This window comes from Crocodylus porosus, unplaced genomic scaffold, assembly GCF_001723895.1.
Source record: "Crocodylus porosus isolate Cpor-Errol unplaced genomic scaffold, CroPor_comp1, whole genome shotgun sequence".
NCBI classification, from domain to species: domain Eukaryota; kingdom Metazoa; phylum Chordata; order Crocodylia; family Crocodylidae; genus Crocodylus; species Crocodylus porosus.
Genome location: NW_017728906.1, coordinates 40,755,520 through 40,772,462, shown reverse-complemented (window position 1 = coordinate 40,772,462; position 16,943 = coordinate 40,755,520). Strand labels below are relative to the sequence as shown.

General features: G+C 42.2%; 1 protein-coding gene across 1 annotated transcript in view; it reads left to right on the top strand.

The window, feature by feature from the left end:
* The window catches only part of DSCAM (DS cell adhesion molecule), a 620,508-nt gene that overhangs the window by 471,782 nt on the left and 131,783 nt on the right, over positions 1–16,943 (top strand). Inside the window, exons 15-16 of the mRNA XM_019557111.1 lie at positions 6,249–6,416; positions 16,739–16,809. Coding sequence (XP_019412656.1) covers positions 6,249–6,416; positions 16,739–16,809 — 239 coding nt within the window. The remainder of the gene's footprint in view (positions 1–6,248; positions 6,417–16,738; positions 16,810–16,943) is intronic.

The window sequence follows — 16,943 nt, the reverse complement described above, 5'->3', positions numbered from 1 at the left end:
GAACACCTGTCTGGGGTCATGTGATCCCAGCATGTGCTCCTGCCAGTGGTGGGGGGTCAGACTAGATGATCTGTTCAGGTCCCTTCTGACCCCAAACTACTATGAAACTATGAATCTGTGAAACCTTTTGTATTAGCTATGTTTTTTGGGACTTGAACAGGATGCAGTAGGGTTGTACTTAATTGCATGAGTCCACTTACGTGCCTAATAGGTGGAATGGAATCTAATTGCTTAGGACTCTGTTCCCACAACCATGGTTCATAACCATACTGTTTACTTCTAGTATCACCATATGTATTTTTGGACTTTATTTTACTTCAGTGTCCTGTTTGCAAGCCTTAAAATGTGCATCAGCCTAGAAATACCTCCTGTTAAAAAAAAAATACAAACTTTTGACAAACATCCTGACCACATCACCCACTTCTCAAACCAATCCACTGTTCCCAGGAAAATATCTATGTATTATCCAAGTAAGAAGCATTTCTACTTAACACTTTTAAAAAATTGTGCATACCTGGCCAAACATGGCAAGTCACAGAAAGTAGGAAAATTAAGTTTTCCTGAGTTTGTTGAGAATATAACTCATCAAAGGCCTATAAATGAATGATAGCAAAAGAAGGTGAGCATGAGGGGCACACTGAGAGGTGGTCAAGAAGCATTCTGTAAATAGAGAACCCTGCAGTGTTCAGTAATCCTTTTTAAAAAGCATTGCCTGATTATAGTTCAGTGTACTGCTTTTAACCCTTGTTACTCACACCATAATATGTGGATCCTGAACCATGCAGGTGCCAAGTGATGCAAGGTAAAACATGAGGAGCAAGAGTGGGAAGCATAAGGCAAAACAGATGCAGCTAGCTAAAAGCAATATACAGCTCAAGGAACACCATGGCATGGAGTTCATCATAGCACCAGAGAGATGTACGATGGCCCTTAGTTTCAATTAAAGTGTCAGTGGGGCAGGAGGAGCATTATGGGGTTCACTTCCTTCTACCAAGAGTGGTAGCGCATCTCAGGGTATTCATCTCAGCACCTGGGATGTTACTGCCTGGACTGAAAGAATGCCACTTCTACAACTCACAGGGCGTTTATACATGTGCTCCGGGAGAGTGTGTGTTGGGTATGAAGTGGGGCACTTTAATTAGAGTAGCTCTGAAAACCACTCTAATTACAGCACCTGGAACATCTCATGGATCAGCATCCCCATCCTGAAAAATAGTTACAGGGGCATTTTAACTAAAGCTCGTTGAATGTGCTGTAGTTAAAGAGCCCCCACCACCATGTTTCAGCAAGGGGATGATGATACATGTGAAGCTGGAGCCTACTGGAGCACAGAAATTACCATGCTCTAGCAGGCTCAATTAATCAAGTCTGCTCCAATGCCTGTAATTACAGCGTGTCAGAGCAGCCTCTCTGCATGTGTATAGACTCCCTATAAGTCTTCAGGGCCTTTCAGAACAGGACCTTTTTTAAACTTAACAGCCATTCAAGATGAATGGTGTAGTTAATCTTCCTCACAGCTATTATTTCAGGCTTTCTGCAGACTCAGGCAGATATTTTTGTCATACTTGGTTTTATTTTCAGGCTTTACTTCATATCTAAGAAGACTAGAAACTATTCTAAATGCAATTTGAGGTTCTAATTTTATCAAATGGCACCAGGTACTAGGGCTTCAGGCTTGGGGTTCTAGTGTCTCTCTTTGCTACCATCTTTAATCAGACCCTGCCTTGAAATAACTGCTCTGTGGATACCAAATTCCTCCAGGCTAGCTATACAGAGAGAGCAAAGAGTGGAACATGTAAGTAGGTGCCTCATCATGGTTGATCCCAGATCTGTTCCTGTTTTCTCCCACATGCAACCAATTTTGATGCTGAATTTTTCAAAGGAAGGGAGGAAGTTTCACAGCATTTTTCCACTTTGTGGGCATGTCTACATGAGATGCTAAATGCGCAGTAGACTAATTCTATTGAGCATTAGCATATCACTGCAAAAGCCGTGCTATTGCATTAATAAGCAGTAGAATTAGTCTGCTGTGTATTAGAGTTACTAAAAAGGCATATGCCAGTGCTACTGCGCAGTAATGCCAGTTACTGCTCATTCCATTAGTATCTGATATTATAGGTACTAAACTTAATGTACTGTACTTAGGGCATGTGTAGACATGTTAATGCATGTGTAGACATGCCCAGTAAGGACTATGCCTAATGTTTAACCTTCATTCTACTCAGCTCAGTTAAGCACAACTCCCCTGCATATGGATTTACAGAGTTAAGTCTTTTGCCAGCAACACAAGAAAGACAACTTCAAGGGGACCATGCAGCTTTAGCAGTCTGTCACAACTAGGTGCAGTTTTAAATTGTGTCACTAGATGTCATCACACACAAAAAGTAGAGATTGCAATATAGTAGCCAGAAGCATTATTCACTCTTTTATCCCAAACCAGGAATGAAATACAATTCAAAATGTATTCAGTGTTTGCAGTCACTTGATATTCATAAAACACTTGGTTAATGTATATTTTATATAGCACTGGGTATGTTTACATGTTCATTAATGTGCCATAATTATGGAACATTAAGTTTAATACCTTTCTTACAGGTACTACCTTAATGCATCATAATCAACACTACTGTGCATTAACACTGGTGCAAGCTTTTTTGGTGCTGCTAATGCACAGCTGATTAATTCTGTTGCACTTTAGTGCATTAGCATGGGTTTTCCTGGTGCACTAATGCGTTGTAGAATTATAGTCTACTCTGCTCAAAGAATCTCGTGTAGACATGCTCACTGAGAACTACCTTTTTTAAAATCACTTTTTGATAATAGCAGAAAAACAAAAGATCTTTAAGCCAATTTCAGTAGCCTATCAGATGATTACTTTACCACCTACAAGGCAACAAGCATTTTATTTTTACAGTTTGCCAGCAGAATTTAAATCAATACTTGCTATTTTGCAAGAGCAATGGCGAGAAATTGAACATTTTTCCCTCATATGTGGCTTAGTTTCACTCTTCTCTATAGCTCCAGAAATATATATTAAAAACACTCCAAAAATAACTTTACTTAATTAACTGCACTTTAGCTATACTCTGTCAATCTGGGAAGAAACTGTTTAGAAGTGTAAAAGATTCTAGTTTCCCATCTTTTTCTTTAGTCAAGAAAATATTTAAAAAGCAAACCAAAATAACAAAAAACCTTGAACAATTTTTTGATATCTGTAATATGTTCAAAACAATGAAACTATCATCCCTCTCCAAGAAAATTTAAGCCATTCTCCAGCCCAACTTACATCTTTTCCTTGCAGAAATGTTGACCTTATCACTGGAGTAGAGGCTGTCTTATTGTATGTATGTGCAATGCTTAACACTGGGACACAGGTTTTAGTCAAAGCATCTAAGCACTATCACAGAAAACCAACTCCACCAAAGCTAATAATTATTCTGGTTACAGCTCCCTGAACCTTTGCCTAAGCTCAACCAAACTAAGGGTGAGGTTACATGTTATACTTAGACCATTCACAGGGCACTTAGAAGGTAAGCATCCACAAGTTAAATCTCATTAACTTGGTTAAGTGCCCCGAGAGTGCCAAAATTATACCACATCAGGAAAGGGTGAACTCTGGGCTGTGATACCTAGCTCATGTTTGGGGAACTTCAGTCTGTTCCATGGAAATAAAACAAAAAATTTGCAGTTCTCCATCATCCCAGGATGCATCTCTCCAACTCCCTCCCTCCCCTCCCCTGAGGAAGGATAGAACCCAGGTGTTCTGGCTCCTAGTTACACCCCTGCTGGCCAACCATCTAAGGGCAAATCAGAGCTGTGCAGGCAAGAAACAGTATTGGTCCTTAACATGTGGCTGCTCACAACATGTTCTAACTTTAACACCACTGAATATTACACAGATTTAGTTAGTGGCGATGCATAGGGGGTGCACCCGCACCCGCTGAGAGTGCTAATAAGCTGCACTCACTGCTTAGGCAATGGGCAGTGGGGGGAGGGAGGAAGCACAGGTGCCCCCCCTGCAAGCACCGGCTAATCGGTGTAGCCGTTCCCAGAAGTGGCCACAGACATTCCTGGAAGCACACGCAGTGACCAGCTGCAGTGATTAGCTGTGGGGGAACTCCCTCTGGGCAGTGAGATTGGCTGTGGGTCCCCCCCCAAGACAGTGAGACTGGTTATGGGGGGGCATATGCCCCCCCTGACTAAGGCGGCAGCAGTTGCCCATGGATTTACTATAGTCTAAGTGTAATGTGTAACTTTACCATCATATAGTTTAGTGGATAATTCCTTCTCACCTTGAAAATTGCTCCCAGCTGCCAGTGCCAGGCTTTGCCAGCAGGGTGGCAGAGTAGTAAGGTCTCCTAGCTGTGTACCTACTAAAGAATCTGGATGCTTTTTTGAATTAAATTTTTTTATATTTGCCTAGTGGTGAGCTGTTTCCATTTTGGTACATTCTTGTGGCTTCATTATTTTCTGTGAAGCATTTGACATTGAGACGTTTCAGACATAGGCTACTGGACTAAAGAAGTCATTGGCTTGGTTTTTTAATGGTGATCCCCAAGGTGTCTTTGGGGAGTGAGAAGCAAGGAGTTTTTCGTTTTGTTTTGTTTTGTCTGTTTTTTCATGTTTTTGGTAATATCTTTTACTGATCCAATTTTATAGTTGGGAGAGGTGTTAGAAGAGCTGTAGGGCACAATGTCCCCTAACAATACTCCAACCCTACTGCATGCACGAAGATGGCATTCATTAATTCAGATGCTAAATTTCTGCTAAGACATATAGGGATACTGTCAGTATATGACCAAGGGCACATTAAAAATTTCCATAAAATAAAATTGTAAAAGTCCCCAAATTTTATTGTACAAATGTGCAAATAAACCCCTAAGATCTTCTAGGGGGATTGCTGCCAAGGCAACAGTTGAAAGTGTCTTTATAAAAGGTCATTGAATTTAGGTGCAGTTCATTAGCATCCACTCAGGGATTGGTGGACACCTGAATGTCTGAAGGGGAGTTATTGAATGCAAATAGACAAAATAATGACATTTTTCATCCACCAGAAAAGTTCTAAACATCATTAATTTTTGTACGTAAACAACGTACATGTCTAACAGTCTCCATATAAAGACTCACAGTGTCCACACATTATTTTCACTCTTAATATACTTTCCTGTTTTTTAATTTACTATTTTTTCTGATGATTTTTTCATGATGCTGTCTACAGTGACCCTTACTGTACAACCCTACTGTAGAGCCCCCGGACTAAGTCCCTAGAGGGTGTTACAGAGGTTAAGGGATGAATATAGGATACAGAAAGAGAGAAATGACAGATGACAACACGCAGGAGATGTCAAGATGATTTAGTCAGATCAGTTCCATTATTTTATTTGAACTGATTTGGTGTTATGCTGAAGAACAGTGATTAATATGTATAGCCAAATTCTGTCTGCTTTAATACTGCATGTCAAGGAAATGTATTGACTAATTTATGCCAAATATGAGTAACCCCTCATTTCTTTAGGTATTGATTTGATCAAAATATTGTCCTTCTCTGGCAAATGCATATGCAAAACTTATGATCCACAGCTGCCTAGTGTTCAATTTGACTTCACCAGTAACCTAAAAACATGTCTCAATGGAGAAGCGCTAAGTCCTGGAAAGTGATGTCCATGCCGATCTCAATTAACCTAAAGAATTAAGCTCATGCTTTATTAAGCATAGCCCCATTGGCCTCACCCCATTCACTTGCAGAATCAAGCCATTAGCCATCTTAAAATAAACAATATTTGTCATCTTTTGGCTAGCCTTTGTATTTCTAAAAAAAAAAAACAAAACCGCCCATATTTATCAACTTCCTTTCAAGGCTTTTTGTTGCAATAACCAACCTTCTTTCAGAAGAAGACTGAAAGGAATTTCTTAAGGCACAAAGTCGCATGTGTTTTTCCAAACATGACCCCAAATTACAGTCCCCTTCAGTTCTCATTTAATTATAAAAAGACACAATAGTGACAATCCCTGTGGACCTGCTCACAATTCTCAAGGTGAGAAAAAATGTTTTGAAAGGTTATCAATGCCACATTATGATCAGCCAGAAGAAATCTCATGAAGACATATGACTTCCAATTGAAGCAATATTGTCTCCAAGTTGATGCTGAAAATGTTATGTCCTCACTTACAATATTAACTTAGTAAATCATTTGAATTGATAAAATGAAAGGGAATTTGTTTTTGTTTATATCCTCCTCTGTTACTAGACTCCTGGGATTCTGTTCAGAGAACCAAAGATGTTTCTCCTCAGCTGAATCAAGCCACTATCATTGACCTCCACCCTTCCTCCACCTACAACATTCGCATGTATGCCAAAAATCGCATTGGCAAGAGTGAGGCCAGCAATGAGCTCACTATCACAACAGATGAAGCAGGTATCTTCTAGTTTTCCTATTATCTAAGTCTTATTCTAATTCAAGTTTGTTTCATTGTTCTGAATCTTTGTTTGAGCTGCCTTGCTAGTGTGCAGCACTGTCCTTTCCTGTGGAACTTCTGAGTATATATTAACCAACTACTTCCCTGTTGTTAGCAGCACCCTCATCTCCTCTGCTTTCACCCATGACATCTGATATGATCTTCCTGGTATTTTGGATACTGTGTCTTATGTGGGTGAGGTTTTAAAGTAATGATTTGGGGTTTTCTTGGGTTAATGATTGCCTGAGAATGCAAGGAACTAAACTCAATGGCCCAGAAGGCACCTTCAAGTTCTATGTTCCTTTGCCTGATGTATTACTGAAACCACATCATAAGAGATGCTAAAGTATTTCAGGGAAGAATCATGACTTCTGAAACCTTACAAGGCTGAAATTAAAGCTGTTCAATGGCAGAGAAGATGCTATGCCCTCAATTTTCAACCTTGGCTACCTAAAACCCTGAATTTCAATCAATTTTTAATCATCCAAATACATATCTCATTTGTAATGATGGCTCAGCATTTCAGAAAGTCAGGACAATTTACTTAAATGTCTAAACACAGATAACAGTGCCCAATTTTGAAAATGCTGACCTATGTGATTAATGTCTTTGTTTGGCTCTTCTTCCCTCTGTGTAACTTCTCAATTTCCATTAAAGTTAGTCTGCTATCTTTATATAGATTGTTTCCTTACATTTAATATTCCTGTGATCTTCAACTCCAAGTGTCATTAGCTACTGCAAGATTTATGTAGTCAAAAGAAACTCTTCATTGCCGAGTTTTTATCAGCAAATGAGCCGGCAAGAAGACTACCAACCCTTTCCCCTAATGCCTGGGATAACCCTTTTGAAGCTTCTTGTTACCATTGGCAATGATTTCTTCAACTTAAAATGGACTGAAAAGATCATATGTTATTATTTTCTTTTAGTCTGGTGGCTCTCCATTTATGAAGTCAACACAGTATCATTTTGTTCCTGAATTCTTATACAATAAAGACCTTAGTCTGTCTGTCTGTTCGTAATGATCTTGGAGCACTCTGATTGGTTAGTGAAACTGCAATGACGGGGGGATGGAGGGGACAGAGGGGATGGAGCGGGGGGATGAGGTCAGCACTGCTGGCCTCACCTCTCCCCCAACTCCATCTCTGTCATCATGGCAGTGCTCTACTGCCCCAACAAGCAGGGCCTGTGGGAGAGCAAAACCAGCGGCACTGAAGGGGACAATTCACTAGTTTAAGAATGCTGAGTGTCAACAGAATCCTTCCCCAAGATACATATGGCAATTAAATGAATAACAATCACAACTGTTTATTAAATAAATAATAATCAAGTTTTCAAAGGAGCTGAGGGATGCTCCACACCCTCTCCGTTCCCTCTCCTACTAAAATTCAGTGGGAACCAGTCATCTGTATTTCTTGGATTCCCTTGAAAAGCCTTGGCCATGCATGGATCTGTCAGTTCTGGTCTGAAAAGTATGCTGGAATGATTAGAGTTTTAACCTGTTAATTCCCAACGTTAACAAGTTAAATGGGTTCTTGTATTAATTTCTTTTTCCTTGGCAATGTGCATTTTGAGAAGAAAACATAATGGAAATAACTGGGGGCTGAAGCATGATAAATAGGGTTCCACATCATTCTAAAGCTTCTTGATGGTTTGGACCTTAAACACTTGGTGGTACTTTTTTCAGCCCAGTGCACAGACATAGAGTTGTGTAATTTCTATTAATTTTAATAACAGGCTAAATCACTCCAGTGAAAATTTAGCCCTTGCTGTGAAATCAGGCTCTCCGTTCTGAAGGACCTCAGAGTAAGAATGAGAACACAAGGGCTTGCAATATAAACCACAGAAAACCAGAGACAGCATGAGCTGCATTCATTCCCACTCTTGCCCCCCCTATGCTTTTGTTCAGCATATATAATCTGCCCACAAAACATCATCAGTAGAAGGAGGAAAGAGAATTAAGAGAACTCTGCATTACATGAATCTTCACTATTTGAGTAGATGCCAAGATTCTTTGCTACAGATCAGGAAAGGATAAATAGTTTGTTCAATTTTAAGATGGATTTTGAATACAGATTTCTTTTCTCTTTGTAAAATGAACTTTGAAATATATAGAGATATGGGTATCCATCATCACAGCTTGCAGAATCTTACCTCCCCAGTTTACTTCACCAGCCCCTCTAAAATAAAAGTCCCTCAAATAAAAACAATAAAAAAAAACTGGATGGGTTTCTGTCTTACACAAACAATTTCCCTCACCTCTCTGTGGCTACACAGATACACACATATTTTGTGGGTTTCTTACTTCTGCCTTTCTTTTGCCTGAAAATGAAGATGTTAGCATAGCATCAGTGACTGACCTTATATTAGAGACTAACTTCCCCATTAGCAAGGTGCAACCTAGAAGTCATGTTTTATTCAGTGGTTTGTGACCTAATTTGAGGATAATTAGCCCTTTCGTTGCTTCCATTAAAGAGCTGTCCAGTAAAAGTGAAAGGTCAGTTATGTGAAAGTGCAGTCAAAAGTCACTGATATATTCAGGGAACAGTCAAAGATGGAAAGGCCAGATCGAGGTGAGGCATACAGTATTTGTCACCAGGTTTTAGTTTCATCTGTCAAACAATATGTAATTGTTCATATTTAGTTCATTGCTTCTATTTCAGGATGGTGAAAATAGCACAGGATACTTCATATGAGAAAGAAACCTAAGGAAATAGGTAAAAATGAAAGCTGGAGAAAAACAACATTAAAAATTTAAAAACCCAAACTCCACCATTGGCAAAGGTGCAGATTATATATCATGCACCAATGTGACCCCAGGCTGTCAGCATTATTTATTAGAAATAAACCGAAAAAGGTGCTGAAGCAAAAGGAAAGTCAAGCAAGGTGCTTTCTGCTTTCAATAATCTGGAGCTGATTTCAGGGCTGTTGGCTCCTTGTTTGAAAAATAGACTAGAAGAGCTCAATTCCATCAGTGTTTGCCAGGAAGGAAAAAGGCGTTGTTGTTGCTATTTATTTTTAAAGTCTTCTAGGGAATCTAGGGTATGTGGGTCCTGTTTTTGACTTGATGGCATGTGAGGGGAGCCAGCAGGGTATGTAGGGGCAGGACAGAGGGGTGCAGATGACACTGCCAGGACTGGGGGGCAGGCTTGTGGGGAGAGTTGGCGAGGCTGGTAGGGGCAGACAGGGGTGTGTGGGCAGGCAACCTGGGCTACGTGGGTTGGGACAAAACAAATGGTGGTAGTGCCAGCCCTCCGAGACCTGATCATCTGACTCAAGGCTCCTGAGCTGTCCAATCAGTAGAGACAAGCTTAATTTGAAGAGCCTGGGCATTGCTTGCAAGGGAGAAGTTTGTTCATTCAGGAAACCCCTGTTTAATATAATTGTCCCAGGTTTCTGGGTGGGATTTAGCCAAAGCTAAACTTATTTGGGACTCTCCAAAACATGAACCTGCCAAAAAAAACTTAAAACAAAACTTTAAAAAAATCTTTAAAAAAAAGGAGAATAGAAAAATAGTAGGAAAAAAAGCCGGGATTTTCAATAACACTTAAAAAAACCTTAAAAACAAAAACCTTAAACTTAAAACTTAACCAACAAAACTTAAAAAAAAAAAAAGAAAGAAAAATAGGAAAATTTGGGGGGAAAGGGAGACGGTCAGGATTTTCCTCCCTAGCACCTATATAGTATTGTTTAAAACACTATTACATTATGATATTATTATACACTATTTGTATACTAACTATACAGTATTTCCTATAATTCCATACAATATCTGTTTATCTATCCACTGTACACCATTGTGACAAAGTGGGCACTCCCTGACTAGCCACAGTGCTAGTCTCCCACCTGCCTGTGGGCACGCCATCCGCCCTTCTTACCTGCCACACCTTGTTATTCAAAAATTAAGATCTTAATTAGGTGGGAGGCTTCCCTTTGTACGCCCTATTCTCCTGGGTGTATGTATGCAACTTCAACCACCCCTATACTGCATCCCAAGTCTTGCAAATGTTCCTAACAGCTGAGCTCTGCTCTGGCCTGAGGTCGGGCTCAGCTCATCCCAGTGTTAGGCCTCCCTCTCACTTTCCACCCTATTATGGGCCACACTTATACCGCCTCCCTCTCACTGAGGCCTCTCTCACACAGTCTCTCTCATACTGCCCCTTTGCGGGGCCATTCTCATACCGCCCCTCCTTTTCCTGGGGCCACACTCACCCTTCCCTCACCCAGAGGGCCCTGGGGCTTGTTTCCCTGCACTCCCCGGACAGCAAGTGCACAGCCTCTTGGGCCTCTCCCATGACCCTCATTCGAGTGAGCACTAGGCAGTTACCAGAACACTGGAGTGACTCAGCCTGTAGTCCCTCACTGGGTCACTCACCCAGCTGCTCTGAATTATAGGCTCCTGACTTGCCCCATTGTTTACTTGCAGCACTTCCTCAACTGCCCTACCCAATTGGCCTCCAGCCTACCTGTGGCCTCAGGCGCCCGAAGGCTTACCTGGACCTAACCCAGCCCGCATGTTAGCAGGGCCTACCCTTGAGTCCCCTGCTCACCAGGGCCCATTATGTGCCCTCTCCTCACAGGGCCTCATCTCAGGCCCCCTGTTCACAGGGCTTCACTACTCACCCCTTTCAACATTCACATGCTGTAACCATATCCTGGCTCCTAACTCCAGCCTCTCTCATTGAGCTCCATGCTCCTCACTCACACAGGGCTCCTTGTGCCCCCACCCTCCACACTTGGGGCTCCTAGCCTCTGGGTGCCTCGTCTCTTCACTAGGCTCCATGCCCTTTGCTAGGCTCCCCAGGCCTCCCAACTCCCACTCTGGTGCAGGCCATTAGGTGCCCCACTGTAGCCTGCTCTACACCTCCACTGAGGCACATACACTGGGGCCTAGAGTCAAACAAACCCCCCTCAGGCTCAGGTGACACTCTGGCCCAGCACTCACTCCTCGGGGTCTTGCAACCCACATGGGTGCAGGTGGCCCCACTCACCACTCTCCAGAGTCTTGCACCCCACACAGGCTCAGGTAGCCACAGCCGTGCCTGACCCCAACTGCCTCCGATGTTAAATGACCCACCCGAAGGTGGGGGCTGGGGTTTAGGTGCCCCTACTCACCTTCCACCAGGGTGGTAACTGCCCTGACATTTCTGGGGGTGCTGTTCCGCTATGTACAGCCCCTCCAGGCCATCCATCCCTGACACAGCACAGGTTTAAGTCATTCCGAGGAGCAAGAGCCTTCTAACCATCCCCGTTCAATTCTTGCCCTTACCTCCTGGTGTTCCCAGAGCAGCAGCTCCACTGAGAGGTGTTGTTTCCTCGGTGCCAGGCAGCAGAATAATGCCTCCAGCTCTGCTGGCCTGAATCTTAAAATGGCTTATCAGAGCAGAGCCGCACCTGCTTGTTGCCTCTTTAGGCTCTTAAAGTGGCAGACACCAGAGGTGCTCGGCCACACACCTTCCCCCCTTAGAATAGTTCCTGGGGGAGGTTCCCCCCGCTGCTCCACCAAAGCAGGCTCCCTTCAGAGCCTGTGAAAGCCCTCAAGTGGTGAGCACCCCTAAAGGTACTCCACCACAACTATCTATAAAGCTGTACACTATTTTCTATAGGACATGACACAGTACACTAAATAACTTGCTTCTTCCTTATTCATGTTATTTCCTTATTGGTCCTCAGCAATTTCTGACTGCAAAAGTTTTTTGGGGGGGGGGTGGAGAAGAAGAGGAGGGGGTTTTGGACCACAGTCCAAAAAACACCCTCTTTCCACCCAACCGTCTCCCTTCCCCCCACACCCCGCACAAGGTCAGTGGGACATTTCTGATATTACCTCTATATCACCAGGGATGCTGCATATCCTGGGGGGCAGGCAGGCAGCATCCACCTGGACTATTTGTCATGGTTCTGGAATGGGAGTGTCAATTATAAGAAATAGAAAGGTTTGAAATATTGAATTCTTGGGGTACCACATTCCAAACAAAGTTGCAAACTTACCATTCTGGTGATGCCACCACTGTGCTCAGCAATTATGAACACTGGTGGGCTCAGTGGGTGGGGATCATGGGTGAGGGGTACACGGCTGGGGGCGTTACACAGGCATGGTGAAGGGGGAACACATACACTACAGGTGGTGGAGGTAGAGGCAAAACTACCAGGGGGTAGTATATCAAGTCAGAGTACTGGGTTGCTCCTGCTGTGCCTGCCCTGGATGCCTACCTCTGGTCATCTGTGGATCAGGGGGATAGAGGAAGGGAAGGAGGGAGGGATAGGCAGAAAAACGAACAAACCATAAAATAAAATCACAGCAGCACCTACTGGACAAAGGCCTGAACTACAGAAATAGCACAGCACCACCTGATGGCAAAAGAAAGTAATTGCAAGTCTTTGAGTCACTGTTTGAATGCCACAAATCCATAGATATGGCACAGTAAGCAGCAGTGGTGCTAAATAAAAACATGTGAGTAGCTTTAGTTTAACACACCGAAAAGACTTTTAAAGCAGTGGGAAATCCTGCTTGTGCAAACAAAAAAGCAGTTGCAGTGGCATAAATGGGAAATCTCATGGCATATACAAATGCCCCTTATTGCTATCAACAGGTACGGGGAGCAGAATAGCAGGAGCTGGCACTGGTCAGAGGCACATAGCAACAGGAGGGACAGCTGCAGCTGGACCTGTGTCCTGGTGCAGGGGGGGAGCTGCTGCTGTGAATGGGGAGCAGGCAGGGGCTGCAGTTTGGAAGGGGCAACAGCAGGGCTGAGGGGGTTGTGGCTTTGCAGTGACAGGCAATGGCAGGACTCTGGCATATCAGGATTGCTGAGCACTACAAAGCAGGGGGAGAGAGGCAGAGGGGGAACTGTGGAAAAACACTGATTTGGAAATTTTTTAATCAGAATTTAGGGGGTTTTTTTAACAGAGAAAACCAGGATACCTGACAATGAGATCACAAGAGTATTATGAAGCATAAATTCCTTATATCAATAAATCACTTAGGATCCTAATATGGAAGGCCCTAAAGATACAGATTTTATTATTTTTACTTATAGCAAAAATAAATTGGAGGACAGTCAGCTCCATGATTCAAATATTTATCCAAAGCTTAGGTTTATGTTGTCTGCATATAAGAGGTTAACATAGCATTAGATTTTTTGGATGGTGATTTTGCCAAAACTGTCTGTGGATCCCAAATTAGCACCTCTGAAGACAACAGTATGAATTTATAATCTGGTATCCATGAATAACACGGTCATCAATTCCTAATAATTAAGTAAGTTGTGGTGAATGTACACTCTTGAAAATGACACCAATAGTTTCATTCTACCATGTTCTGTTACATCATTCCCCAGGTCCTTTCTACACAGTCTTACTCTTTCTTTCTCGCTGCCAACTCCACTATGTCACCATCCTCCTAGCCTAGTAGTTCGCAACTTTTTTTTATAATTGAGACACTACTCATTTTTTTTTATAATTGAGACACCGCTCATTTGACTTGAGGCATCTCTTTACAACTTCTGTAAACTGGATAGCAACCCATTTCAAAAATGAATTTATTTATCACATTGTTTACCTCTTTGCAGAGAGACTGGGCAGTGGAGGTACTGGGCAGTGGTGTGGCAGGGACAAACCTGAGCTAGCACTTATCTCCTTATATTTGCTTATCTTGCACCTGCTTACAACTATATCTCACAGATCATGGCACCCTTCAGAAGATTTTGCAGTACCTCAGGGTTGCCCTGGCACCCTGGCTGAGAATCACTGTCCTAACCAAACCCACTGCCTTCATACACAAACACACAGGCACATGCACACATGCATGTACATACAAATACAAACATACATTCTACCATACTCTCTGTCACAGGTTATTCCCCTGTACCACAGTTTTATGGCTTCATCATTCTTTACAAACATAATAAAACACAACCTGCTTCCACTGCTCAGTCACTGTTATGCTACCTTCCCCCTCAAAACCCACAATATCTTCTGCTGCAAATCCATGGTCTGTTATGTGTCATAGCCTCTTTCAGCTAGCCCTAACAACATTCTCTAATGCCTGACCCCAAATCTCTACTGGCCCATAACATAAGCACGTTTTGTCACACCTATTCAACTGAAAATGTGTCCTCCATAGTCCCTTAGAAAAGGGCCCATGTCACTTCTTCCTTGCAGATACAAATCAGGAGGGTTTTCAATAAATATATTAGCACCCAAGCAGTGTAAACTCAGAATCAAGTCTAAAATGTGTTTTCTCAAGCACAGCAAAGCCACCCAGGGTCGTAAGGAAAATAAGGCAAAAAACCCCTAATGTTGCTGAAATGTTTTACAGAATTTCTTTCTAATTTCGCTCTACTTGAACAAGCTTCCTGTTGTGAGTCTGAATTCTGCAGAGAGAAGAAGAAAGGTTAAGCCTATCTAAACATGCCACAGTAATTGCTTCCAAGTGAGACAGAGAGAGAATGCATTTCTGCATATGGCATGAAGAAGTAATCTGTGACGATAAAAGTATTATGTTTATGAAGCAACCAAGATTAATCAGTTCATTTTAAGGGATAATGTTTTCAACAAATTTACTACAAAATGATATCTCTGAAGCAGTAATATTAGTGCTTGTAAGCTGCTGATCAGTATCTAGGGCTGACTTAATGCTCTAGCAGAGGCCCTCATTCTTGTCCCTGGATTCACCCTGTTTGCATTCTTGTTTGTCACTACAGAGGGAAGTGGAGCTAAGGATCCCTAAGATCTATAAACAGTAGTTCTCCAGTGCTGAAAATAACCCCTGTTCAGTGGGCTAACAATAATATTATTCTCCATTTATTGAAAACTGACAAAATAGGACAGTTGTAGGATTTGCAAAAAGCATGGGCTCTATGTTGGGGCTCTGAGCAGGGGTGAATATCACCCAAAGCCAGCCAAAAGTTGCAGACTCCTCTCATTGCAGTTATCTCCTGCTGCTCTTCCCCTCTCAACCTGATCTCACCCCTTCTACTTCTTTGTTTCCTCTGTCACAGTGTTAAATTTGTGATTTGATTCCTTGTATTCACATCACACAACAGGGTTATTCAACTGGCAGTCTATAGATTGCATATGGCCCCTGAGCAGTTCATTTGTGGCTCAACCATTGCTTTCTTGCTGTTACATTAGTGTCTCCCCCTCTTTCAGCTTCTTCTGCCTGTCCCTGCCCCTGTCCCTGGGGATATAGGGATGGGGCAGAGCTGCGGGGCAGTGCAGCACAGGCTACAGCACTGAGGAAACCTAGGATTGGGAGATTCAGGGGGACTTTGTATAGGAGAGAAATGATGGTGCAGCGCATTGATGGTACCCACAGCTGGGGGGATGTGGTGAGGCATGTGGCCCATGAAGCATGTGGCTAGAGGACCTGCAGGCCCCAGCCACTTAGAAACTGGATAGCCTCACCATATGCTACACCTGAGAAACCCTCTTTTAGGGCTCAAAGAAATGTTCAGTTCTTCCTTCAAATACTTCTAAACCTATTTTGGTTGACTTTCTTTTGCGGCTCCCTGCTATAGCACCAACTGCTTCAACTCAGTAATTGTTGCATTTCATTATCTTTTAGCTGAGACATAAGTTCTTTGAGAATGTAAAATTGTCTTTCACTTACTTTTAAAGCACCATGAAGGTCTATGGCAATATGTAAATACTAAGAGAGACTCCCTGTAACTGTTCTAGCAGGAGCTGTACAGTACTTACTTCATCTGGCAGTTACTTTTTGTAAGATTTCCAGATTGATATATGTAGACATAGGGAAGCCTATCTGTGCAGACTTTTACTCTGTGAAATGATTATATTGTATTGAACATACCAAGCCTTTATTCAGCAAAAGAGATAAGAGATAGAACCTGCATGTTGAAATGATAAAATGGTGATTGAAAAACTACTATGCTTCCCAATTTGGAATAAGTTCTTTTGTCTTTTAAGTGCCAGTACATGCACAGATCCTTAAGGCAGCTATAACAAATTGACAGAGTTCTCACAAGTAGAAGGAAAACATCTCAAGTCAAGAAAATGCACTTGTTGCTTACTCGTGTCTTGTTTGTAGGCTTAAGTATCATGATGTTTGTTATATTTTATTGTCAGTGAGAAATGCCACCTGAATAGATAATAAAGATTCAGTCTCAGGTTTTACTTCAGTGCTTTATATGCAGTTAAATGGTTCCTTATCAGCCCTTACTGTATGCCAGGGTGGTACAATTTTGAGGTACTTTATGTTGTGTTGGTTTCTGCTACATTGTGAGAATCTGCATTTTGATATCTCTTTCCTTCTCTCTCATATCAGCTCCTGATGGCCCACCTCAGGATGTTCAGCTTGAGCCCATATCTTCACAAAGCATTAGGGTCACCTGGAAGGTAAATAAATACGACAGAGAATGTAGACTCTAACAATAGTTATGTATGTTCAGACAGATGTCATTGAGGTGAATATTCATTATAACTATGGCTCTAAAGTATTTTAATTCAAACAGAATTTACAGATTGTTTTG